Genomic DNA, 24,851 nt, shown 5'->3' with positions numbered 1-24,851 from the left:
ATAAATAAATTACATGCAGTGCTAGGACACAGCTGCTATTAGTCTAAATTGAGATAAGATGATTAGTTATCACCAACTGTAGCTTAATTCAGAGTATATCCTACATGGCCACGCAGGCCCTGCGGTCACCCGGCAGCCCAAAGGATACAAGGCAAACCCCATGAGAGACAGACTTCCCAGTTAGAGCTCTCATTCACTGGTAACTGAGAGAGCGAAAGACCAAAGTCTGTGTAGCCTGTTAGTGGGGTCTCCTTGCAGGCTAGTAACAAACTTTTTAGTGACTTTGAGCTGAGAAAGACCATGGTTAGAGATCATCCCACAGAGAAAACTTTGTGACATCGTATATATGTGCATGTTGTTATATCCCAGTGTAGAATCCGCTGCCACTTTCCATAAAGATTTGACATGGATTTTTACTATTATTTTACTGTGTTCTAACTATAACCCTTCCCCTCTCATACACACACAATAGAAAACTTCAAAAGCGTAAATAGTATGAAGAATAGAACAGTTACTGTAGCTCATTTTCATAACGTTTTTTAAGCTTTGGTGTATTGCTTCCATTATTTCGTTTATATATTTATATACTTCCTCTGACATAGTTGACACCTACTGGATACACAATTTTATATTAAGCTTTTTATATAAATATTATTTTATTTTTACTGATGGATAACTATTGAAACTGTCTAGACAAAGTACATTATAGATGAAAGATAAAGGGTCCAACGGGGAAGAGAAATTGTCATGGGCACCCCATTTCCAGAGTCAGTGTACTGAGGAGGAAATTCACAGGTTAAAGGAATTTTTCTCTTGTCTTTCTAGTTTTCTGTCTCAACCCCCAAACTTCCACTTACCAGCCTGCATAGGATCAAAAAATCTGAGTGGAAGTCCTGGTTCTATAGTTAAGGGTTCTAGGGCAAAAGTCTTTCCGATCTTCATCTTCCTCATGTCTAGATCAAAATATAAGAATAGGTGTTCTCCGAGGCATCTTCAAATGCAAAATCTGTACTTCATACAAAGGGGCTGTTGAAAGCCATTTCTTACTGACTATTAAGTAAGACTGATAGGTGAGGATGATAGTCATGGTCAAGCCTTAATGATTGACAGCCATTAAATTTATGCCTCGAGTTCTAAATAGGATGATGTGTTCTTCAATTATCCCAGTAGACAGGTTCATTAAGGGGTATGTTGGTGCCACTTGGAAAGCAAACAATATCACATCACCTCAAAGTAACTTATCTTCTTTCAAGAGAAGTAAACTGAAAGATAGTTCTAATTTTTCAGATTCCTAAGCTTTTCAACCTGCAATTAATGATTTAAAACCAATCAATACTCTAGGGAAAAGAAGAGTTATTCTTTGTAATAATCATGTCATAGAATATTTTCTAAACTATTACTTACTTATTTGGAACTTAAGTTTGAAATGAAAAAAATGTATAGTAATTTTACTTTATATTTTTCCTTTTTAAAATTATTATTTTATTAATTGAATCTTTTGGTATGACATTGGTTCACAAAACTATGTGAAACATTTGGATTTCTCTATTTATCAAAGCATGTACATATCAGTGAGCTTATACAAGTATTTGTTTTTATTGTCTAACATTTCACTTAGCTAATACTATAAACATCCATCCATATTGTCAGAAGATTTTCTTTTTTATGGCTGCAGAATATTCCATTTTATATATATGTATATAATGGAATATCATTGTTCATTCATCGGTCAATAAACCTTTAGGTTGTTTCCATGTCTTGGCTATTGTAAATTATGCTGCAGTTAACATAGGGTGCAGGTATCTCTTCAAAACAGTCTGCCTTACACGTTTGTTTTAGAGTTATAAATAAAATAAATTTTACACACAGACTGGTACATCATAGGCACTAAATAAATGGTATTTCTAAAAATTGCACTGGTGGCCCTGGCTGGCTGGCTTAGTGGGTAAAGCGTTGTCCTGGTGCACCAAGGCAGCAGGTTTGGTCGCCTGGTCAGGGCACGTTTGAGAGGCAATCAATGAGTGCACAACTAAATGCAACGACCAAGTGGAATGACGAGTTGATGCTCCTCTCTCTTTCTTTTTCCTTCTCTCTCTCTCTCACTCTTTCTCTTTCTCTCAAATCAATGGAAAAAATTGTTTTTAAGTTGCAAGAGCAGTACGTATGTACTGTTTGTCTATCAAAAAGTTAGGAGGCAGTGCTAGACACTTACCACTAGTCAGACATTTAGTGGATATCGTACATCTTCAACAGAGATAGTCTTACTGACTTGGCCTAAGGTAGCAAGTTTACAAGTTACAAATGCTATGGATGAAATTTCTTTGAAACCTGCACACTGCTTGCACTTTGAAATTCCACGGCACAAAAGTTCACACTGAATTGAAGGTGTTACTAAATAATGCGCCACTGATCATATTGGTGGGAGTGCTTCTTACCCTCGGTGTAACTGAGACTTTATTTTCAGGGTACAATCAAGGAAAGTCTGAGCTCAAGGGCCCCCATTCAAAGTGTGTATAGCTATGCTAGGCCTCTCCCTCCAAAGCCTTGAGATAGCAAGCGTCTCCTTTTCTCCTAGGGTTTTAAAGATCCCGTGTACCGAGAAAGACGGAAGTATTTTGCTGACATCGCCTACAACTACCGACAGTAAGTCTGCTTTGATTGTTGGGGGGGAAGAGAGAAGAGCGCATGCCTAGCCTGCTCCCCTCTTGCCCAAGGTGGGAAAATGCCAGCACGGAGAGTCCTGCTTTGTGTATGTGGGTGCATGCATGTATGCGTGTGTGTGTGTGTGTGTGTGTGTGTGTGTAGACCTTCCCTTTAATGACACCTGTTAAAGAAAATGCTGCTAGACAAAACAAAATTACCCGCTGTGCCGGGGCCCAGATCCCTTCCAAGCTTTATTGTGTGGTTATGCAGTGATGTCTGAAGTCGTTATAAAAGGACTCAGTCCTGTATACAAGAGCCTGTGGTATTCTCCACGTTAAATATCAAAGAAGGAAAAAGAGAGTCATTTACATGCAAGGAGTTAACTGCTATACTGAATTAATGAATCAAGCAAGGTATCAGGTGAGCCAGCTTTGGTGTTCTTTTATTTGATCTGACCCAGATGCGAAGGGCAGTTTTCAGATATGTGCCCTTTTTCCGGCTTGGGATTCGGTGCCCCTCCTCTACTTTCTTTTAGCCAAAGGAAAAGGCAAATATCCATGTTATTTGGATGAGAACAGGTGTGCCATTTTGAGTACTCAGGAAACTTAGCATGTTGGGGTTGAGGGGTTCTGAGTCCCAGTCCTGAGTGAAGAGCATGAGAAAAGATACGTATGAGAGGAAACTTAATAGTTGACCAGAACACCAAATAATGGTTCTTTCACAACTTTGATAGAACGTGAGGAAGATGAAGGAGATGATAGGGCTCTATATACTGAAAACAAAGTCACCTTTCAAATGAGGAAATTTTCTTCTCTGAATGACTTCCCTGTAGTGGAAGGATCCTGAACTACACTGACTTTGGCCTAGCACAGGTGTGTTTTGGCTTGTGGTAAGCAGGAATCACAGAACATTGTGACCTCTCTCTCCTGTCCTTGCCTTTGCCCCAACATAGTCAGGTGGACACCATCCAATCAGGTATAGATAGATGCCTAATCAGTGCACATTTGAGTCCTTAGCACCTTCCAATAATTGTCCCATATGGGGATCAAACTCATGCATTATGAATGATAGAATCCCAGTATATTGATGAGTTGATAAAATGTGTGTCTAAATAATTAACCTATGTGACAGCTGCACAGGTTAGGCTCAGAGAGGTTTACTAAATTGCCCAAGGCCATTCGGCTATGAAATAGCACAGCCAAGTACTGAATACAACTCTGTTTCCAAAGTTTGTTCTTTCCGTTCATTAGCAGTTAGCCCTGAAATAATGGTGCATCCTTAGGCAGGAGCTTCCTGATGTCCTTTTAGCAATCGTCCCCCTGGCCAGTGCAGGACCTTCTGAGCTTGTCTTTCTTTTAATACTTGTGTGAAAAATCTGCCTTTTCCCCTAATCCCTGCCCATCTTTCTGTAGAACATAACAGTGAGTTTGCTTTCCTGTCCTGGGCTGAGCTACAATTCTGAACAGGCTGGAGTGACCTAGTTTGGAGCCGATGATGATGAGTCTTTTTTTTTTTTTTTACAGAGACAGAGAGAGAATCAGAGAGAGGGATAGACAGGGACAGACAGACAGGAACGGAGAGAGATGAGAAGCATCAATTATCAGTTTTTCCTTGTGACCCTTAGTTGTTCATTGATTGCTTTCTCATATGTTCCTTGACTGTGGGCCTTCAGCAGACCGAGTAACCCCTTGCTCGAGCCAGCAACCTTGGGTCTAAGCTGGTGAGCTTTCACTCAAACCAGATGAGTCCACGCTCTAGCTGGCGACCTCGGGGTCTCAAACCTGGGACCTCCGCATCCCAGTCCGACGCTCTATCCACTGCACCACTGCCTGGTCAGGCGATGATGAGTCTTTATTCTGAGATAAATAGGCCCACCTTGTCCCAGACACTGTGCATCCTGTTAGGAAACAGGCCTACAGCCTGAAGAATAGTTGCTGGTCTTCAAAGTCAAGATTTCTTTGGTTTTATTTTATTTCACTGTTCAGAACACAGCCCCACTCTTAGGTAGTTTTCAAAAGGACCTTTCAAACTAATGACTCTTAAATGATAGCATGTCACCTGGGAGCTCACTGAAATCTAGATGCCTAGACTTTTTCTTCCTCTACAGATTCAGGATCTATGGAGCAGGGCCAACACATGTACCTTAATAAGCTCCCTGTAGTTCTGCTATATTACAGCAGAAGACGCTACGTACACAGATCTTATACCTAGCATGCTTAAGTACCTTCATAACTTCCCAGGGGCTGAAATATCAAATCCCACAAATGCACACCCACTAAACAAAGGTCTCAAACTCATGGTGCACATATTAAAGCCACTTTAGCCCATAAATATAATTGCTTTAGTTGACATAATACAAAATTTTAATTGAACTTAGATGCCTTTGTTTAGGAAGCGGATGCATTCTTTAGTTGCCTCAACCCCACCCTCCTGTGGTCTGTACCTGCTACTTGACATATTTACATTACTTGCCTGGCCCTTGAAGGGAAGTGAATGTTCACCTTACCTAGACAATTGGAGAAATAAGAGAGCAGAAAGGCCAAGTGATTTTCCAGTGTGACAGCACATCTTTGATGCAGTTAATGAAGTGAGATTTGCATTGTTGTTTAACCAAATCAGTTAAATGTTTCCTACATCAAAAAGTGAAATTTTCCTCTTTTAAACAACTTACGAAGTCCACTGGAGTCTGGGAGGTGACAGACTCTGGACCCATCTCCCTTTGCTAATGTTCCTCCATTCACCACTGTGCACCCGCCCCACCAGAGACAAACATCTCATGCCTATATTCTAGTGGGCAGCCCATCCCTCGAGTGGAATACACGGAGGAAGAAAAGAATACATGGGGGACGGTGTTCAAGACCCTGAAGTCCTTGTATAAAACCCACGCGTGCTACGAGCATAACCATATCTTCCCACTTCTGGAAAAGTACTGTGGCTTTCGTGAAGACAACATTCCCCAGCTGGAAGATGTTTCTCAGTTTCTGCAGAGTAAGTCCATGTCGGGGCCAAAAATAAAGGAGCAGCAGGGAAGAGTGTCAGTGGAGAGCAGGTTGAGCATGTCTATAGCAATGCATGCAGGTTGATTCTCCCAGGAAAGGCGAATGCCACTGCTGAGCCCGGCCTCTTCTCTAGCCTCCACTATTAATCCACTCGCATCACCTCACACCTTTCTCCCCCCAACCCGCTGCCAAAATATAAAAATAAAAAAGGCACCAGGTATGGGTTTTGCCTTATTAATGCCCCTGAAAAGTTTTTTGCCCCCATACTCAAAGCCCAGGTTGCCCAGTCAAGGTTTTCCCTGCAACCTTGCTGTGTTATGAGGTGGCTGCAGCATGCCTTTGTGTAGAATGGGTTATTTGTGGGGGCAGTGTTCAGAGCCTTGAGCTCTAAGTCTGAACATCCATCTAGTATGACTCTGGTTTTGACTTTCTCTAGTTGGATGTATCTACCTCACTCCTATTAGCTTTCCAATGAAGTCTGTGTCAGCCTTTTAGCTTTCCTCGCGAGATAATTGTGAGAATGAAATAAGATGTTGCATGTGGAAGCATCCAACATAGTGATACACATATAGTATGTGCTCAGTGCATTTGGGCTAAATTGGACTCAGAGTACCTCAGTGGAGAAATAGATTATTGGGATGACTGGTCTCTTTACATCATTTCCGGGGAGATAAGTGTTTTTCTCTCTGCCAGGAGGTGTTAATTTAGCAAAACCAAACTAAAACGAACAACTAACCCATAGTAAACACTTACTGTGTGCCAGGTAGAATGAAGGAAAGTGGGAAGACAGACTACACATTTATAGATATGAAGAACTTTCCATGCCTCTGAGCTGTGTGGTGATGGTATGATCAGCCCTGGGGCGGGGAGCCAGGGAACTGTGTGGCAGGAAGGGAAGTGGCAGTTGGGACAGGCTGGGGATAGGTTAGATGACCTTTTGTGTTCCTTCCATTTAGAAAAATCTTTACTTCTCAGATAAACAGGGGAACGAGAGCTCAAGCAGAGTGACTCTCACCCTGAGGGTCCTGGGAACATAGGTGGAGGGGTGAGGGGTCCTAAAGATACTCTAGCTAGTTACTCACATTTCCACGGCCAAGGATAATAATAATGAAACAGTAATATTAGCAACTGGAAAGTTTATATAGTAGTAATTAAGAGAAAAAATAGCCTCTGAGATCAGGCTTTCTGTAGTTGTGACCTTGGACAAAAACTTTAACCTCTGTGTTTCAGCTCCTCCATCTGTAAAGTGGGGATAGTAAAAGCATCTACCTCATAGGGTTATTATGAGGATTAGTTAGGATATATAAAGTGTTTAGAACAGTGTCTGACATATGTAGGTAATATGGTGTTAGCCATTATTATTATCATGCTCACTGTCATTATTATGCTCACTGTCATTATTCTCCTCCTAAGTCTAAAACAGATTGAGAGACAAATATAGGAACAAGAGAGATGGAAAACAAAATGTCAGATTTATTACTAATAAAAGCAGAAAATATGGTAGAGATGTGCAGCCACCACAGGCTTCCTGTTATTCCACCCCTAGAGTAGGTGAACTTACTTGCCAACTCATTGTCACAGTGTGTAGTCCATTGCATGGCCAAGAGCAGACCAGAGTTTGTTCCTCTGTGGACAGTCAAGACAGAAAGGGAAGAAAGTGTGGAATTGAGAATATTCAATCCTCTTTCCAAAGGCACTGCTGAGAAGGCACTGCTTCTCATGGGAAGGACTGTGTGAGGTACAGTAGAGAAGCCAATGTGCTCCTTTTATACTTCTTCCTGAGAAGTGCAGTGAAAATTTCTCTGCACTCTGGAAACATGAGGAGCAAGGAAGAAGTTTTCCAACTTAACAAGCAATAATGAAAGCTGAATTTGTTGTATGTTTTCTAAGTGCTAGGCTTTGTGAAAGTAGTTTATTAGCTCTTCTCGTTCTCAGAATAATCATAAGAAGTATTTATTGACATGTTGCAGATAAGGAAACTGAGGCTCGGAGAAATTAACTTACTTGGCCACATCGCCCAGTAGAAAGTATTGGGGCAGACATTTGAAGCCAAGTCTACCCGGCATCAGCACCCATATTTCTGGACAGCTGGGTGTATTGCTTCCCTTTCTAAAGGTTTTCAGACTCCTCAAGCACTGCTGTGGTGAGCTTTGAGTTTTCTTTCTCCCTTGCTTCCTAGCTTGCACTGGTTTCCGCCTCCGACCTGTGGCTGGCCTGCTTTCCTCTCGGGATTTCCTGGGTGGCCTGGCCTTCCGGGTCTTCCACTGTACCCAGTACATCAGACATGGGTCCAAACCTATGTATACACCTGAACCGTGAGTATTGTTGCCAGAGACAGTGCATGCCACTTCTCCTTGATTCAGGAATAAGGTTTAGGGTCATTGTGGACCGATCCATAGAACAAGTTGCCTGGATTTTTTGATTGTTTGATACAAAGAGAAAAACTCATTTCTTTGGTGATTTTCTCTGTCCAAATAGACCACACTGATTGGAAATTTGGGCATCTTGTGAACCAAAGATTTAGACCTCCTTGGTTGTAGGAATGAGAGGTTGTAGTCAAATTTCAAAGGGATTGTAGGAGTCAGAGCTATGAAGTTCCAAATGGAAGCAAGCTATCTTAACACCTCTGATTCTAAGCTCTCTTTGCATAGACTGTGCTTTGGCTGGAGGCGGAAAGTGGCTGGCTGCTATGCTGCTTACTTTCACATTTAGCTGTCATCTTAGGCAGCTAGAACGTAAGCAACTCATGCAGAAAGTCAAGAGAACACCCAAAATTGTCTTTCCCTGCCCACAAAGTTATTATAAATCAGAAAAGACCTGTTCTTAATGCACCTGGCACATAAAGTGTTAAATCAATGTAAGTTTTCTTCCCTGATTGGTCTCTGCCCACTCCAAAATAATAGAGGAATTGTACCATTTAAATATGCCATATGTATATCATTAATATATAAATAATAAATGTATTAATTATATATATATATTTCCCATGAGGAATAATTCAGCACAAGAATGTCAATACCAAATTGAAGACTTGGAATGGGAAGTGTTCATTATCCACAGCTAACTCAGGTGTATGGGAGGATGCCCAAAGGAATATTGGCTTCTCTGCACCCCATTGGGCATACATCTCACACCCTCTGCCTTCTGTGCCCTAACCTGCTCTTACTTTTCTTTCTCCTTCTTTTCTCTTGTACTCTGCCTCATCTGATACCAAGGTTTGCACATCACTGATTTTTGGAAGTGAGGTCATAAGCCTGAATGAATCACTTCCTTTCTTCCTGCCCATTCCTCATGTAGAAAGATTGAGTCTGGCTTACATTATAACCCTTCTTCACTCTCAGACTCTGTGCTTTCTGTCTTTTAGTGACATCTGCCATGAGCTGTTGGGACATGTGCCCTTGTTTTCAGATCGCAGCTTTGCCCAGTTTTCCCAGGTGAGAAATAAATCTCTTTAGCTTTCTACCTACTGGAATGAGACCTGGATTACTCAAATAAGTTCACCTTCCCACCTGTCTTCTGGAAGGTGAAGTTCTGAGCTCCCACCTAAGATGGGTGTGTGGTCCCATGGAGAGGGACCCACTTCAGAGCCACAACATGGGATTGATGAATTGCTCATCCTTTGAATTACATTGTTGAATTTGCTAATTTCACTTATCTTAGCAGGTGTAGTTTAAGAGACTTGTCATTTGTGTAAGCCTCCCTGATCCCCCTATAGGAGTAACCTTACCCTGTCCAGCAGTCATTTGGTATATGCTTTCATTAAGATGACATTTGCCAAGAATCCAGTAGCAATAGCCCTACTTAGAACTGGCAAAAAATAATAAGCTAAATGTCTTTCCAGTCTCATCAAAACAAAAAGGTCCTATGTGACTGGGCTCCAGATTGCTCTCTGACATCACATGCCACTCCTCTTACCCTCTTACTCTGCTCTAGCCATACTAGTCCCTCTCTGTTCCTCCAAAAAACTGAATTTACCTTCCTTAGAGAGCTTTTCACCTGCTGTACATTTGGCCTATACGGTTCTCTTCCCTTAGATGTCAGCAGAGCTAACAACGTCACTTTCATCAAGTTTTTGCTCAAGTATCATCTCAATAATGCTTACCCTGGGACCTGATTTAAAATCACTCTTTGTAACCCCAACTCCTGGCACTCTCAATCTCTCTTGTCCCATTCTCCTTTTGTTCCTTCCTTCCAAAGAACTTATAATTTTCTAACATATTCATGCCTATGCTTATTATTTATTGTTTGTTTCTGCCCACTCAAATGTAACAACCATGATGTAAAGAACCTTTATCAATTTTGTGTACCTCCAGCCACATGGAAGACATTCGATTAAGATTTTTTTGCAATGAAGAATGCATACAATAGAGAAGATACACACACACACACACACACACACACACACACCTGATACAAAGCAGGCTAAAGCAAATATTGTAACAGAGACAGAGACCACTAGAGAAATTTTGCAGCTAGAGTTGTGATGAGAAGTGATCCGTGACATTTCAGGATTCTCCATCTACATATACTTGGGCAGATACCAAGCACTTCTCCGGTGGTGCTTCAGGCTATATGGTTAAGACCCATCCAGCATTCCAGGAAGGTTCCACTTCTTCTGTGAAAGAACAATCACTGAGCTGGAATTAAGAGATGAAGCTTTAGGTACAAAGTACTTTAAGAAGGTCATCTCCCTTTTCTGTGCTACAGTTTTTTCATCTGTAAAGTGAATACAAAAGGCCAGCTGTTGGGGAAAATTTCCTCTACTCTAGAGATCTGTACTCTATGATGTGTAGTTAGGGAAGACATGACAGAACAACCAGGGTCTTTCTGGGCTCTTCTGAAGATATCTGGTCAACCATTACCTTCTTGTGGTCAAGTACAAGGTTGAAACTGTACATGAAAGTTGAAGATAGGCAGACCCCGGTCATGCCAATGACTCTGTTTCTCCACAATACAGGAAATTGGCCTCGCTTCTTTGGGTGCACCTGATGATTATGTTGAGAAACTCGCCACGGTAAGTTAGTCCTCAGGTGATTGAAGCTTTGATCCTCCCCTGAAAGCTGAAACATCTGGGAAGAAATTTTACATTTGGATTTCTCATTAATGGTCTCCTTTTGAAATCAGCTTCATGAAGATGTTTACATGGGATTCTAAACAGAGAACCTTGAAAACATCAACAGGCTATAATTGCCCTTGATAATTCTCAGGCATGAAATGTGTGTGTAGAAGCAGTGATTGACAGGGAGTAATTTAGAAACACCCCAAGTTTAGCTCAGATGAGGGGATGACCCCTCATTGAGTCTATCACATCCAGTCCCGTGCCTCTCACTGCTGATCCTGATGGAATTGCAACCACCTTAAAGGGAACACCTCACTCTTGTTGATGCCATGGAAAAGAAAGCAAAAGTGGTGGAGGCATTCTTGTCCTAGAGAGAGGAACACTTTCGGGGCTCCCTCTATAATCTTCTCCACTAACACTGCTTCCTGTTACATCTTGCATTCAGCTAACTCTTGATTCAACAGGTGGTTGGTTAGAATGAGACACAGGAGATGGAGAGGTGACCCAAGTCATGCTGATTCAGAGAACAGAACTTCACAAACTCTCACCTGGGCAGTCCTGTCCTTGATCCTGGGGTATCTGCTGCCTTCACCTTCCTCAGAGTGTGCTCTCAACTTGACTTTCCATTCCAGATTTACTGGTTTACTGTGGAGTTTGGGCTCTGCAAACAAGGAGACTCCATAAAGGCATATGGTGCTGGACTTCTGTCTTCCTTTGGTGAATTACAGGTATGACCCTAACAGGGACCGGTGATAGGTGTGAAAGTGGTAGAAACAGCTGACCATTCCTTTTCTCTTGCTGCTATGGAAACCCCACTTACATCCATTTTGTGATTCAACCTGGAGGTATTAAGCTCAAGTAATTGGTACCTTAACTTAGCAGCTATGATTTGATCATAAGTGTAGGTGTTATAAATTGAACTGTAAGTGCATGGGTCTCCAGGACAGAGGGGCCTCCTGATTCCAAAGTTGAACTGTGATATAGATTTATGCAAACACATGCCAGAAAATGTGGTTGACTCCCATATTGCCTGTTGATCATTTTGCTTGAAAATGGTTAGGGTGAATTACTCACTTCTATCCTTGCTGTAGGTTTTAAATGAGCTATAAAGGGGGAGATCTATTAGATGCAAAATAACTCGGGTTACTGCATTTGGGCTGCAGTGTGGAAGGAATCAAGGTGAGATGGGAGAGGGCACACAAATGGCCTGTGGGATGCACCAGAACCACTGGCCCTGATTTAACTGTGAAAATTTTCCATTTGGGGTTTGCAGTACTGCTTGTCGGGCAAGCCAAAGCTCCTCCCCCTGGAGCTGGAGAAGACGGCTGTCCAGGACTACACAATCACAGAGTTCCAGCCCCTGTATTATGTGGCTGAGAGTTTTAAGGATGCCAAGGAGAAAGTAAGGTGAGATGGTGACTAAGGTGGGTCAGAAACTCTTGGGACCTCCTGGCTTGGTCTGGTGTCACTGATCTGTGGGTGGTTGACCAAGAGCTGGACTCCTATGCCGACGGCAACAGTGTGCAGCAGACAGAACCTGCCACCCTTGCTCCGTCCCACCTGGTGTTGGGAGGGATTCCTTAGTGAGACCCTGTTTTACAGCTTATTATTTGGATGTGTCACCTGATCCTTGTTCAGTGCAGCCACCAAGCTCACACACTGAACCCTCTTGTATCCAGAGTGGCCACTGAGGTCCCTCCACCCAATCAGTCCTTGAAATCTTATAACCTGGGAAAGTCCTTTGTTCACTTTATTCTCCCAGACACCTGCATAACTCACTCCCTGACCTCCTTCAAATCTTCACCCACATGTAACCTTCTTTGTGTGTTTTTCTCTAACCAGCTTATTTAAAATTACTACTCAGCCCCATGCCAACACTTCTCACTTCCATTTGTAATTTATTTTTCTCTTTACTGCTTATTAATGTCTACTAGGTTATATGGTTTAAGATCAGTGAGAATAGGGTTTTGTTTGTTTGTTTGTTTCTGTTTTATGCCCTTGCCCTAGTCTTTAGAGGATTTACTGACACATAGTAGGCATGCCTATAAATAATTATGAAATGCACCAGTCTCAATGGCTGATCAGTAAGAGGGTGACAGAGCAGTACCAGGACTCTGAAACTCTCACCCCTCTGAGCTGATAGTCCTGCCATGAAGCTGCCTGAGCAACTCTATTCTCAGGAGACAGGCCAGGCAGAGAAAGGGTCTACCTACCTGAACATGGCTATCCTGATACTGACCATATATTACCATATTTTTATATACATATATTATATATATATTTATGTATATTTAATATAAATTTTATATATCTATTATATATTATTATATTAATTATATTATTAATTATATAATTATCAATTATATAATTATATGCAAATATATAATAATAACATTTTCAATTATATAATTAAATAATATATTAAAAATAGTTAGATGTTATATTATATTAAATATATTATATAATGTATATTTTATATAATATATACTTTATATTATATATTTTTATTATATATTATATACATATGTATATATATGTCTGCATATATTCATCACACATTTTATATATATATCTCTTATCAGTGATGGTTACTAGACATGTGGTATATAGACTTCTGGGATCCTATGAAACTGAGTATGTCAGCTTTCAATGAGTCAGGCTTACACAGTGAAAGGCAAAATGCTGGCCATGGGTCTACATGGTTTGGTCTAGTGACTCCCTTCCTCCCCTCCTCCCAGGGTTCTGTGGTCCTTCCCGCCACTCTTTCCCAGTTCTTTCCTAAGCCTCCATCCCTCACTATGAGTCTAGCCTCCCACTAGCCCCTGCAGGCTCTTCTCTGCCATTCCTCTGACTCCTTTGGGGCAATGGATTTTAGTGGATTAGTGCAACACTCCACCTGGGGGATAATAATGATAATGATAATAAGAACAGTGACAACAACAGGTAAGGTGCCTGTAGCCTATTATGTGCTAAATACTGTTCTAAGTACTTTTCATTTCATCTTCAAATAAGACTACAAAGTTTACAAATGGGCATGCAGAAGCATAGAGGGGGGTAAGTAACTCACCCAGGGTCATGCAGCTAGTAAGTGGCTGGTCCAGGGTTTGGACCTTTCACACTGGGATCTCATTTGGAGGGCCCTACTGGAGAGGGTTCCCTAGCCTGGGAAGTGATCAGTCCCACACCAACAGGGGAGGACTTCCCAGCATCAGGGCCTCTCAGGCCTTTGAAATCCCACCTACTTTGCTAGTGTCCAGAGCCCACAGGAGACATCCACAGAAGCTCTATTCTGTTCGCTGAGAGGAAACCAAAAAGAACTCTAAAGAACAAAGTTCAAAAAACAAATAAAACAAAACAAAAACAAAGGAAAGGACCTGGGGATCTCTGGGATTTCCACAGAGCCTTTCAGTTCTGGGCTGAGAAAGCTTTTTTCAAAGAAGAGTGAAGAGGTACACATACCCATCCATTCGTCATGGGGCCCAGTCACTAAGGAAAGATAACAGCAAACCTGCAAGGAGCTCTTATCTGTATTATAACTGCACTTGCTACAATCCTCTGAGGCAGTGGTCCTCAACCTTTTTTGGGCCACGGACCAGTTTAATGTCAGAAAATATTTTCACGGACTGGCCTTTAGGGTGGGACGGATAAATGTATCACGTGACCGAGACAAGCATCAAGAGTGAGTCTTAGACAGATGTAACAGAAGGAATCTGGTCATTTTTAAAAAAATAAAACATCATTCAGACTTAAATATAAATAAAACAAAAATAATGTAAGTTATTTATTCTTTCTCTGCGGATCGGTACCAAATGGCCAACGGACCGGTACCGGTCCGCGGCCCAGGGGTTGAAGACCACTGCTCTGAGGTATCTTGCTCTTGCTTCAATTTTACAGAGAAATAAGGAAACCAGGGTACAGAGGAGGTCTTGCTCATGGTCACAGGAGTTGTCACTGACAAAGGCAGGGTGTGAACCCAGGAATTCTGGCTCTGACACTTGGGTATCCAGCCATTGTGCTCTTGCCACTCTTGTTAAACTTGGAGAGCCCTCCTAGCCTCCCTTATAATTGTCTTCTCAGTATGGCAACTTTTACTGTCACCAGAAGCCAACTTAGACATATTATTTGTGATATTTTTGTACTTTGTAGGCCATTTTGGAATAGCTTATTCATCTTATTGCTTGATGTTCCTCATAAGGCCCAGGAGTACTGCATCAGGAAGGCAGGGAAATGAAGACCACAGGCCCACTGAGTAGTCAGACTACTTGGGTCTTTCCCCAGTGCCACAATGTCTTGCTAGTATGGCCTTGGTTGTCACTTAGGCCTCCCAAGTCGCAGTTTTCTCGTCTGTAAAATGGGGATAATAATAGTAACTTTCTCCTAGGGTTTTTTTTTTTTTTCTGAAGCTAGAAATGGGGAGAGACAGTCAGACAGACTCCCACATGCGCCTGACCGGGATCCACCCAGCACGCCCACCAGGTGCAATGCTCTGCCCACCAGGGGGCGATGCTCTGCCCCTCCGGGGCGTCACTTTGCCGCAACCAGAGCCACTCTAGCGCCTGGGGCAGAGGCCAAGGAGCCACCCCCAGCGCCCGGGCCATCTTTGCTCCAATGGAGCCTCGGCTGAGGGAGGGGAAGAGAGAGACAGAGAGGAAGGGGGGGTGGAGAAGCAAATGGGTGCCTCTCCTATGTGCCCTGGCCAGGAATCGAACCTGGGTCCCCCACACACCAGGCCAATGCTCTACCGCTGAGCCAACCGGACAGGGCCTCTCCTAGGGTTTTTTGAAGATTAAAAGGAATGAAAATTATAAAGACTACAGAACAGTAAGAACTTAACATAGTTCTTGGTACATAGGAGGTACTCGGGCCATGCTGAATTTCATTAATAATGTAGTATTTCTTCAACTCTTGAGAGCTGTATTTCTCTCCTTACAGTGGTCGCCAGGCACACCGAGCTTATTTTTTCCTATAACATTCTTTAGCTGGATTTTACTTACTCTTTTTATTTTCTTTTCTTTAGTGATGAGAATTTTGGCCTTATTGTAATCTGCGCTTTTATTGTAAGCTGCCTCTGTCTTTTTGGAGGTAGGCGACCTAATAAATATGTGGATACACGTGCTTGTCTATACACACAGACATGCAAACAGCAAAGGGTGCCCAAGAGGACCTCACCAAAACTCCACTGCACTTCTCAGCATGTCTCCTAAACCCTCTGCGTTTTCAGTGCTATCAACAGTCAAGTGAAATGTCACTGAGAAATCTTCGAGAATTACCTCTTCCCCAAAGGGTGCCCTTCACTCAGATCTATGGTTTTGGTTTTAGAAACTTTGCTGCTACAATCCCACGGCCCTTCTCAGTTCATTATGACCCATACACCCAAAGGATTGAGGTCTTGGACAGTACCCAGCAACTGAAGATTTTGGCTGACACCATTAATAGTAAGTAACATATCCCTTGAGGTCACTCTCTTTCCCAGAAATAGAAGGCTGTATTTTCTTACCTTCAACAATAAGAAATGTATTAAATACTGAATTAAGGAGAAAAGCATCTTCAAGCGAGAACATGAAATAGGTGGGAGTGTTTCTCTCATACCTTAGTCCAGTGGTCTGGACTGAGTTATCTGCTTAGACTGTGCATTCTCAAACATAGTGTGCTGTGCATCAGACTCACTTGGGGGCGAGAGATCAAAGTGTATAGTCATGAGTCATGGCCTCAGACTAGATTCACTAAATGTGTGGTGGGGCTTGGGAGTTTGCATTTGTAATAAAGTTCCAGGTGATTCTGGCACAAGACGTTTGTATGAACCACTCTTAGGTACAATGGCTTCATTCCTTGCAAGCATCAGTGGACGGTCATATAAAAGAGAAACAGAATGGCTGGTGGTTTCCCTTGGGGAGAAAACTGTTAGCTCATTTCCCAAGAAATTCTATGGAAAGAGACAGCTAATTATATGATGACTCTAGCTCCTCTAATACTTTAACTACCTGTGCCATAACTGCCCAAACCCTACCACCATAGCTAAGCCATGAGTTCCTTGGGGTTGGGGTGGCACCTAACAACTCCAGGCATCTCAATGACTTCTCAGTTCTTTACATATTGTGGATACATTGTGGAAGGGTGCTTGTTCGTGATATGAGTGGCTCAGGTTCATCTATTTTTTTTTTTTTTTTTGTATTTTGTAGGTGAAGTTGGAATTCTCTGCAGTGCCCTGCGGAAAATGAAGTGAAGCTATGGACAGAACAGGGTCTGTCAACTGAGCATCTGTTGATAGAAATCCAACTACTTCTATTTTATCTGAAAAAGTCAGAAAATCAAACCTGAATTTGAAATGACAGCCTTAAATTATTTTTTGACCAAGATGGAGGATCAACAGATCAATCTAAATAATCTGAAATGGCAGCATCTGAATACATACCCAAAAGCATAATGGGGAATGTTTTAGGATCATCTAATTTAGAGAAGATGATCACATACTCTCAGTTGGGTTAAAATTAATAATCTGTCAGATTTCATCAAAATTAATTAAAAGGTGTGACCTGCTTCATTCAAGCTTCATATTTACCATAGAGAATTTCTAAAGAAATATCTATCGCTCAATGTAAAACCTAAGTCTGTAATTAGTATTGAATTTTGTAATTTAATAGAAATCTTAGCCTACAAAAGTCATTTTCTAGTTCAGTGAACTATGATTCTAATAACTGCTTTGTTATGTTATGTATGATTTTCTTTTAATTTAGGACCCAAGTAAAATAGTTATAAACATTAAAGTTTATAATATAATATGAAAACATTTCTGTATGTCTTATTTATGATGATGAGATGAGAAAGTCCTATTTTATTCATATCTTTCTAGAGCTATTATGGTCCCTGTGGTTGGCTGCTCAGGGACAGGGAAGGTCAGGGCTGGTGGATGCGGTGATCCCAATCTTCTCACCAGCAGGCTTGGACGATGTGTTTTAGGATGGGGATGATGAGCACCATGGCATCACGTGCAACCATGGCCCTTTATGTCCTCTTCTTTACCCTAAGCACATTCTAACTTGGGTGGTTCAACCTTACATCATATCAAAAATGTTAAACACACCTACATTATAGCAACACATTTTTTTGTTATTAAACTACTTCAAAAATTTTTTATTATTTTGCTTTTGAAATGATATGGTTCCAAGTAATTCATTTATTTTGTAAGTAGTCATGGTTTCTCAGGATTCCTAGCTAATTGAGCATGGCAAAGCAAGAAAATCTACAGAATGCATTCAAATGCTGTAAAATTTTAATGCTTACTACATTTAATAAGTAATGACATTTGTATATATTCATTAAGCATTTATTTGTTTTTAGTTAGCACTTTGGTTTTAGTATTGTGGCTGGCCCTTCCCTTAAGCCTCCAACCTACCGTGTTTGGGGAAGAAAACAGTTTAAAGCTGTCCCACAGAGGACACCATCCAGAAGTAAAGAATTAGCCTGGGAAAACAGCATTACTTGCAAGGGTTAACTGTCAACCAGAGAAGGTTTTCGAGCTCCTCCAATGTCCAAATACTCCTGGCAGCCCCTAGCCCTGAAGCTGTGGGATTAGATGAGCTTTGTTTTCTTGGCTGAAACAATATAGCCTAATAGCAAGGTAAAGAAGGAGGAAATGTTTCCCAAATTTTTCATTCCCAGAATGTCTTTGGAAAAGTCATGGAGACAAGAGGCTCCCTGCAGAGTCCCTCTTGGGGGGGGGGGCGTGAGGGTAATGTTAGCACAGAGGGCAGTCTGAGATTAAAAGTAGAGGCTTTTAGCCTGACCAGGAGGTGGCACAGTGGATAGAGCATTCGACTGGGAAGCAGAGAATCCAGGTTAGAAACCCTGAGGTCGCCAGCTTGAGCGCAGGCTCATCGAGTTTGAGCAAGGCTCACCAGCTTGAACCCAAGGTCGCTGGCTTAAGCAAGAGGTTATTCGGTCTGCTATAGCCTCCACCGCCATCCCATCAAGGCATATGAGAAAGCAATCAATGAACAACTAAGGTGCTGCAACGAAGAAGTGAAGCTTCTCATCTTTCTCCCTCTCTTCTTGTCTGTCCCTGTCTCTGTCACTAAACAAACAAACAAACAAACAAACAAATAAACAAATAAAAAGTAGCGGCTTTATGACCGAGATGTGACTCCTAAAAGAGAGTGTCTGAGGCTGGAGCCGAGGGAGAAGGACCGGCCTACCCACACCTCCCAGAGCAGTTCCTCAGCACCTAGGACAGCACCCGCCCCAGTGGGTTCCCCAGCAGGGAGGGGGGATTAATGGGAGGTAGGTAAAGCACCAAAGCCTCTTGTTTTATGGAGAAAAAGTCAGGAGGTGAAAAGAGTTCAGAATTAGTTGTTAAAAAAGACCAGAAGACACTACTCTGACGATTGTCTCACTCATTGCAGACTTTGACTGAATTTTGACTGAGTGAAGAAAAAACAGAATGGACAAGTGTGCCATTTATTCCCTTGGTGACAATGTCTGGTGTTTATACAGATAAAAGCTAGGTTCTCATTTTTGTTAGAAGTGCATTAGTAAGAGGCACTGAGTAGCATTTTTCCATAGCATTGCTCTGGTGTAAATACTAGTTTTACATCAAGCTGAAGCTACTTGGAGAGAGACTTTTAATCTCTCCAGTCTCAATATCCTTCATGTAAAATGTGGAAGACCCATGCCTACCTCATAAGATTGTCACAAAGATCAGGTAACATCTTGTGTGTAGAGAAACCTCTCAAACATTTTCAGTTGTATCTAACAATTTAAGGTGTTTATTATTGTGATATAAAGCACAGATGGGATGCTGTAATAATTGGTTATTATTATTATGGTCATTTTGGTTCAGCAACATGATCCAGGTTGACCTTTCTTTCCAAAGAGATGGACAGATGTGTGGGCACCCTACATAGGGACTCTCTGGCTTCCATTCAAGAAAAGAGTAACTACAGAAAAATTTAAACCTTTCATCACAGTCCAAATTTATATATACACATGCAAATCAATATTGTAAGTAATAAAATAACAAAACGTGCATCAGCATGAAGCTAAAACTGCATTTTGAAGAAGGTAACTTTGGAGATTAAAATGGAAATTTCCTCTTTGAAGCTAAGGGCAATAGACCTTCACTGCTCTATTCCCGTTTCTGACATTCACTCATCTTTGTGCAGTTTACTTTTCCAGCTGGAGCTGTAGCACTACCAGTTTTGAATCATAAGCTCCAAAGAGTCAGCACTCTGTAGCTAACAACATTTCTTTCAGCTGGGGCTATCATGTTGTGCTCATTTTATAAAATTGTTAACATAAATAAAATTGATTTACACATCATTCTCCAGACATGGTGTTTTACTGAGGAATCAACACAAGAAATCATGGCTTCATATTTTTCTGCCCAAGTTTAAGGTCATCTTGGGAAGAGGGAGCAGTCAGGATTTTTGTCTTTCTAGGGACAAGAAGTAGAGACCAATTTTTAAAATAAAAGTCTTCAGCATTTCCGTCAAGTAATTTCCCCCTCTGAGCACTATACTCCAAAGCCAACCTCAGAAAAAGCCAGTGTAGAAGGCCAAATGGAAATAATTCTTACAGATCAAGCAGGACAGATTAATCAACTGTGGATGTGATTTTTAAAAATTTTTGTTCCTCTAAGAGTACTGTTATATCCCCACTCATTAAAGGATTGTAGAGTAAATGTGGCGAAAATCAACCATTAGCTCTATAGCTTGATAGAGGGATGAAAGAATCAGCTGACATATGATGCTTAACAATGCAATTTATTGCACTGTTTGGGCTCAATTCAACAAATGTTTTCTTGACCATCTACTTCCGTGCCATCACAGGACCAGGCTTGTTAAAATGATTACTGGGAAGGTCATGGGGCAGTGCCTCTGTGGCCCAACCAAACCAAGTTGATCCAGAGAATCCTTGTTTCCACCTACGCAGCACCTCAGTACTGGACCTCCTTTTCTCCTCCCTCCCCTGGAGCTCTCTGAACTAAAAGGGAGAGTCTCATTTTTCAGTCCTGGCTCAGAATTAACTCAGATGGAATCACAAACACAAGTTCTATTTTAAGTGATTCAAACTCCAGCATTCCAAAGGTTCCGTTTCTATTTGATGAAATTAAAAGTTCTAAAGTTCTATCTCCTGGGCATACAGGCTGGGGCAGTGTTTTGTTTTGTTTTGTTCTGAGAGAGAGGAGCTGGAAAAGGGAGAGAGATGCAAAACAGAAACTCGTAGTTGTGGCACCCTAGATGTTCATTGATTGTTTCTCATATGTGCCTTGATGGGGGGGCTCATAGCTGAGCTTGTGAGCCCTGGCTCAAGTGAGCAACCTTGGGCTTCAAGCCAGGGACCATGGGGTCATGTCAGTGATCCCGCACTCAATCTGGTGACCTCAGGGTTTTGAACCTGAGATCTCAGAGTCCCAGGTCAATGTTCTATCCTTTGTGCCACCACCGGTCATGCTGGGGTAGTGGGTTTTAAGCCAATTCCAGTATTAGCTTGTCTTGGATGTACCAGGGCCAGGCTGGCGGCTTGGGGATGAGGAGTAAAGCTGAAAATGACCACGTGCTTATGCAGTCTTCACCTGGTACTTTTCCACCTCGATCTGGAGGTGGGGCAAAGGAGGAAGCAGAAGAAGAAATAGATTCCAGGAGGGAGAAGGGTGAGAAGTATCAAAATATTTTAAGTGTTTTAAGTTTTAAAAGGCAGATGGCATTGAGGGGGAATATGAAAAGAAACTTTGAGGTTCTTTCAGGCAATGACGTGTGCTCTGCAGGACGCTAAAACACGGCTTTCAGATCTTGACAGCGAATGAATAATTAAAACCAATTCTTGCCTCACAACCGCTTTAGCGGCAGTTGGGCGCTGCTCTTGATCTTAAATATCCGTGTGTTGACGTCGACCAGAACCACGGACAGCTCCAGCCCTGTGTCCTGCCTCTCCTTGCTCTGGGCATTTCTTCGGTTCCATCCGGGATGACCAGGAGTGTGGCTGCCCACATTGGCCTCCTCCTGCCTGGAGTCCCGCCTTGAGCTAGGCACCCCACCAAGTGTTAGAGCCCCAGAGCCAAGAAAGAGCTAGTGAAGACCGAGGTCTGTAGCTTTTTGGGAACTCAGCTTCCTCATCCAAAAAGCAGCACCCAGGGATATGAGTGACTGTGGCCCCAGGAGACCTCAGGGCAGAGGTGATCTTGTTTTTCTCTCCCAGGGAAGCTGGGATGTCAAACCAGCCCAAGTCTTGGAGGTACTGCTTTGCTTTGGGTCTGTATGCTCTCCCAAGTGAGGGAAAGGGGAAAGAGACCATCAGAAACCTCTTTGTGCCATGGAGCTGGTATTTCCCAGGACAATAAGCCAGTCACCCTGCTTTCTCCTTCACCTCTATCTCCAACCTCTCCTAACCTGGCTCTTTGGGGAAGTGTTTGGCCAGATGTGGAATTTCTTCACCAGTGGTGGCCCTTTACCACGTCCCACTGGGTGGTCTCCACACTTCCCACCTCCCCTCTTTCCAGATATGCCAAATTCCCACTTCCTGTAGAAGGGGTTCTTGCCTTCAGTTGGAAAGTGGAGAGTAGGTGTGAGGTCCTTCTGCTTCAGATTGATCTTCTCTGCTTGCTTCCATTCTAGGTGTAGAGAGGCAGACTTCAAGGAGAAAAGCTTCCTGTTTCTCCAGAAGCTTTTCACAGATAACATTTGTTAAGGGAGTTGAATCTTTGTGTGTGTGTGTGGGGGGGGGTAGTCGTATGAGGAACATATTCCAATTCAATTGAACAACACCTTCTAAGGCTTTGGTTTCCATAAATCAAAAAAGAACTCTGGCCCAGGAGACAGTGGTCAGAGTAGAAGGTTAGACCTATGTGGAGGTGGGAAGTGAGGAGAGAAAATGGATAGGGAGGAAGAAAGGTGCCCACTAAGGTTCTTCCTGGTTGGATATTAGAATGAAAATGAAGATACCCTATGGCCTTTAGGGGTTTATCACTTAAGTCACTGCTGCTAGTTGTGGGCATCTAAACTAGAATCAGAAGCAAAAAGCATTTCTGAAAGGGAAACTGAGAATCTTAAAACTAAATAGTCAATTAGGCTAACCCTGGTTAGTTCAGTGGAGGAGATCCCAATTATCTGACACCTTCAGGCAAATGTTAAGTGCTCTAACAAGACACCAAATTAAGGAGTACAAAAGGATATACCAAGATGATCTTTGTAACACTTTGTCAGTATATTTTGAGACAAGTCAAATGTTCATCAGTAAGAGATTGTTTAGATAAATTATAATCTTTATACTGGAATATTGTGCAGGAACTAAAAAATAAAATGAGGCAAACCTGCAAATACTCTTAAGGAAGTCTAGGAGATATTATTAAGCAAAAAAAAAAAAAAAGCATCATCTCATGTTCATTTTTTTAAAAATGCTATTAATGGTGTTTATGTATGCATGTGGCCTAAGGTATATTTTTGTGATCACAGAGAATAAAAGACTAGTAAAAGACTAGTAAGTACCAGAATGCTGACAGGGATTACTTCTGGGGTTTGGAGACTGTTCTCACTATTTACTTTATATAATGTTTTAAAGAGAAGAACGATGTAATTAAATATAATTTGAACTTTGTTCTTCTGTTACTTTTATTTCCTTTATTTCAATATATCTGTAATAAACAAGTATCACTGGAATCAGAAAAAGGCAAGTACATAGAGATACCAATTACTGATACAAAAATAAAAGCATCATCTCATGTTCCCTTTTAGTGCTTTGAAATAAAATCCACTTTCTAGAATCCAAACCTGCTCCCAAGGCCAAGACTTCTTTGTTCCAAATGGGAACATTTACATGAATGCAAAGTTCCTAAGTCCAGTGTCAGTCTGTTTATTACAACCTTAGAACAAGAGCTTAGAGATGCACACATTCACACAGAAGAAAGAGGCATATGGTTGCATTTTTCTTTCTTACCTTCTGAATCATAACTGAGTAGAAACGGAGTTTTACCATTTCCCTGGATTAACTATGCTCATTAACCTCATCCTGTTCTAAGGGTAGTTCCTGGAATTGTCAAGTGCCACAGAATACTCAAAACTTTGTTTTTGTAAGCCTATTCTGACTAAGGAAACAGCAAAACACTGTGATTAATCAAGGAAGTTAAAGTTGGATTGAAACTTGGGTTTTTCATTTGCTGAATATATAGCCTCAAGAAATTTATTTACCACCTTTTGCTTCTGTTTCCTCATCAGTAAAGTGAGAATGTAAGAGAATGTACCTCTTAAGTTTCATAAGAGTATTAACTAAGATAAACTTGTGAAGAGTTTAGGAGAGTGCTAAGTGTCAAGTATTATCACTAACACTGCCTAGAAAATGCTAATCGAGGGGCAATGGAAACCTGTTAGAAGCAACTTGGATCTTTTCTGGATAAAACAATATCCACTATGACCAAAGGGATAGAGATGGGGAAATGGGAATAGATTAAGGAGCCTGAGGCTACAGTCTGCCTACTTAGATGCAATAAGATGATAGATTTTAGAGTCAGACTCCCTAGATTCAACTCCTGGCTTTACTATTTACCAGTAGTTGTTCACGAGCAATTGTTACTCTCTACTTTTTAATAACAAAGTACCAACAAACAATAACAGTGCCCACTTATGTGGTAGTTGTATGCTAATAAAATGAATTCTAAACTTTCGGTAAATGTTAGCAACTACATGTCTCTGTCCTCTAAAAGCAAAATTGGTTTAGATGATGTCAGTTGCCCATCCATATCCTTTGGCCTTTCCACATCTGTGCAAGAAGGCTGATTTCTAACTAGCAGTTCCTGTGCTTCTCTTCTTGAAAGTATTATCTGGATTTTAGGGCACTTTGCCTGCCTCTATGTTAGACCAAAAGTGCCTGGGAATTAATCATTCTCATCAGCTCAGCTTTCTGCTAATGACCAATAAGAGTTGGTCAAATTTTGTTTTGTTTTATTTAAACTGGCTACTGGAACTTCTTCAGTGGAATTAAGCTCAGTTGTTCACAATAACAACTGCTTGATAACATTCCCTTTGGTTATTGTCTTTTCTTCCTTGTCTCTCTTTCTTATGTTTCTATCATCAGTTCCTAAATAAACTACTTGCACTAGAATCCTTTTCTCAGGGTCTACTTCTGGGAGAACCCAACTGAAGACAGAGTTGCTTAGTGTTTTG

At 41.6% G+C, this 24,851-nt stretch overlaps 1 protein-coding gene across 1 annotated transcript in view; it reads left to right on the top strand.

Annotated features, from left to right (window-relative positions):
- The window catches only part of PAH (phenylalanine hydroxylase), a 56,454-nt gene extending 38,968 nt beyond the window's left edge, over positions 1–17,486 (top strand). Inside the window, exons 5-13 of the mRNA XM_066263033.1 lie at positions 2,576–2,643; positions 5,435–5,631; positions 7,822–7,957; positions 9,007–9,076; positions 10,600–10,656; positions 11,334–11,429; positions 11,975–12,108; positions 16,021–16,136; positions 16,881–17,486. Of these exons, the coding sequence (XP_066119130.1) occupies positions 2,576–2,643; positions 5,435–5,631; positions 7,822–7,957; positions 9,007–9,076; positions 10,600–10,656; positions 11,334–11,429; positions 11,975–12,108; positions 16,021–16,136; positions 16,881–16,924 (918 nt within the window). The 3' untranslated portion in view covers positions 16,925–17,486. The remainder of the gene's footprint in view (positions 1–2,575; positions 2,644–5,434; positions 5,632–7,821; positions 7,958–9,006; positions 9,077–10,599; positions 10,657–11,333; positions 11,430–11,974; positions 12,109–16,020; positions 16,137–16,880) is intronic.
- The last annotated feature ends 7,365 nt before the right edge of the window (positions 17,487–24,851 follow it).

The sequence above is a fragment of the Saccopteryx bilineata genome, chromosome 1 (assembly GCF_036850765.1).
Source record: "Saccopteryx bilineata isolate mSacBil1 chromosome 1, mSacBil1_pri_phased_curated, whole genome shotgun sequence".
In the NCBI taxonomy this organism is placed as follows: Eukaryota; Metazoa; Chordata; class Mammalia; order Chiroptera; family Emballonuridae; genus Saccopteryx; species Saccopteryx bilineata.
The sequence above is the reverse complement of the archived record's forward strand: the minus strand, read 5'-3'. Positions and strand labels throughout refer to the sequence as shown.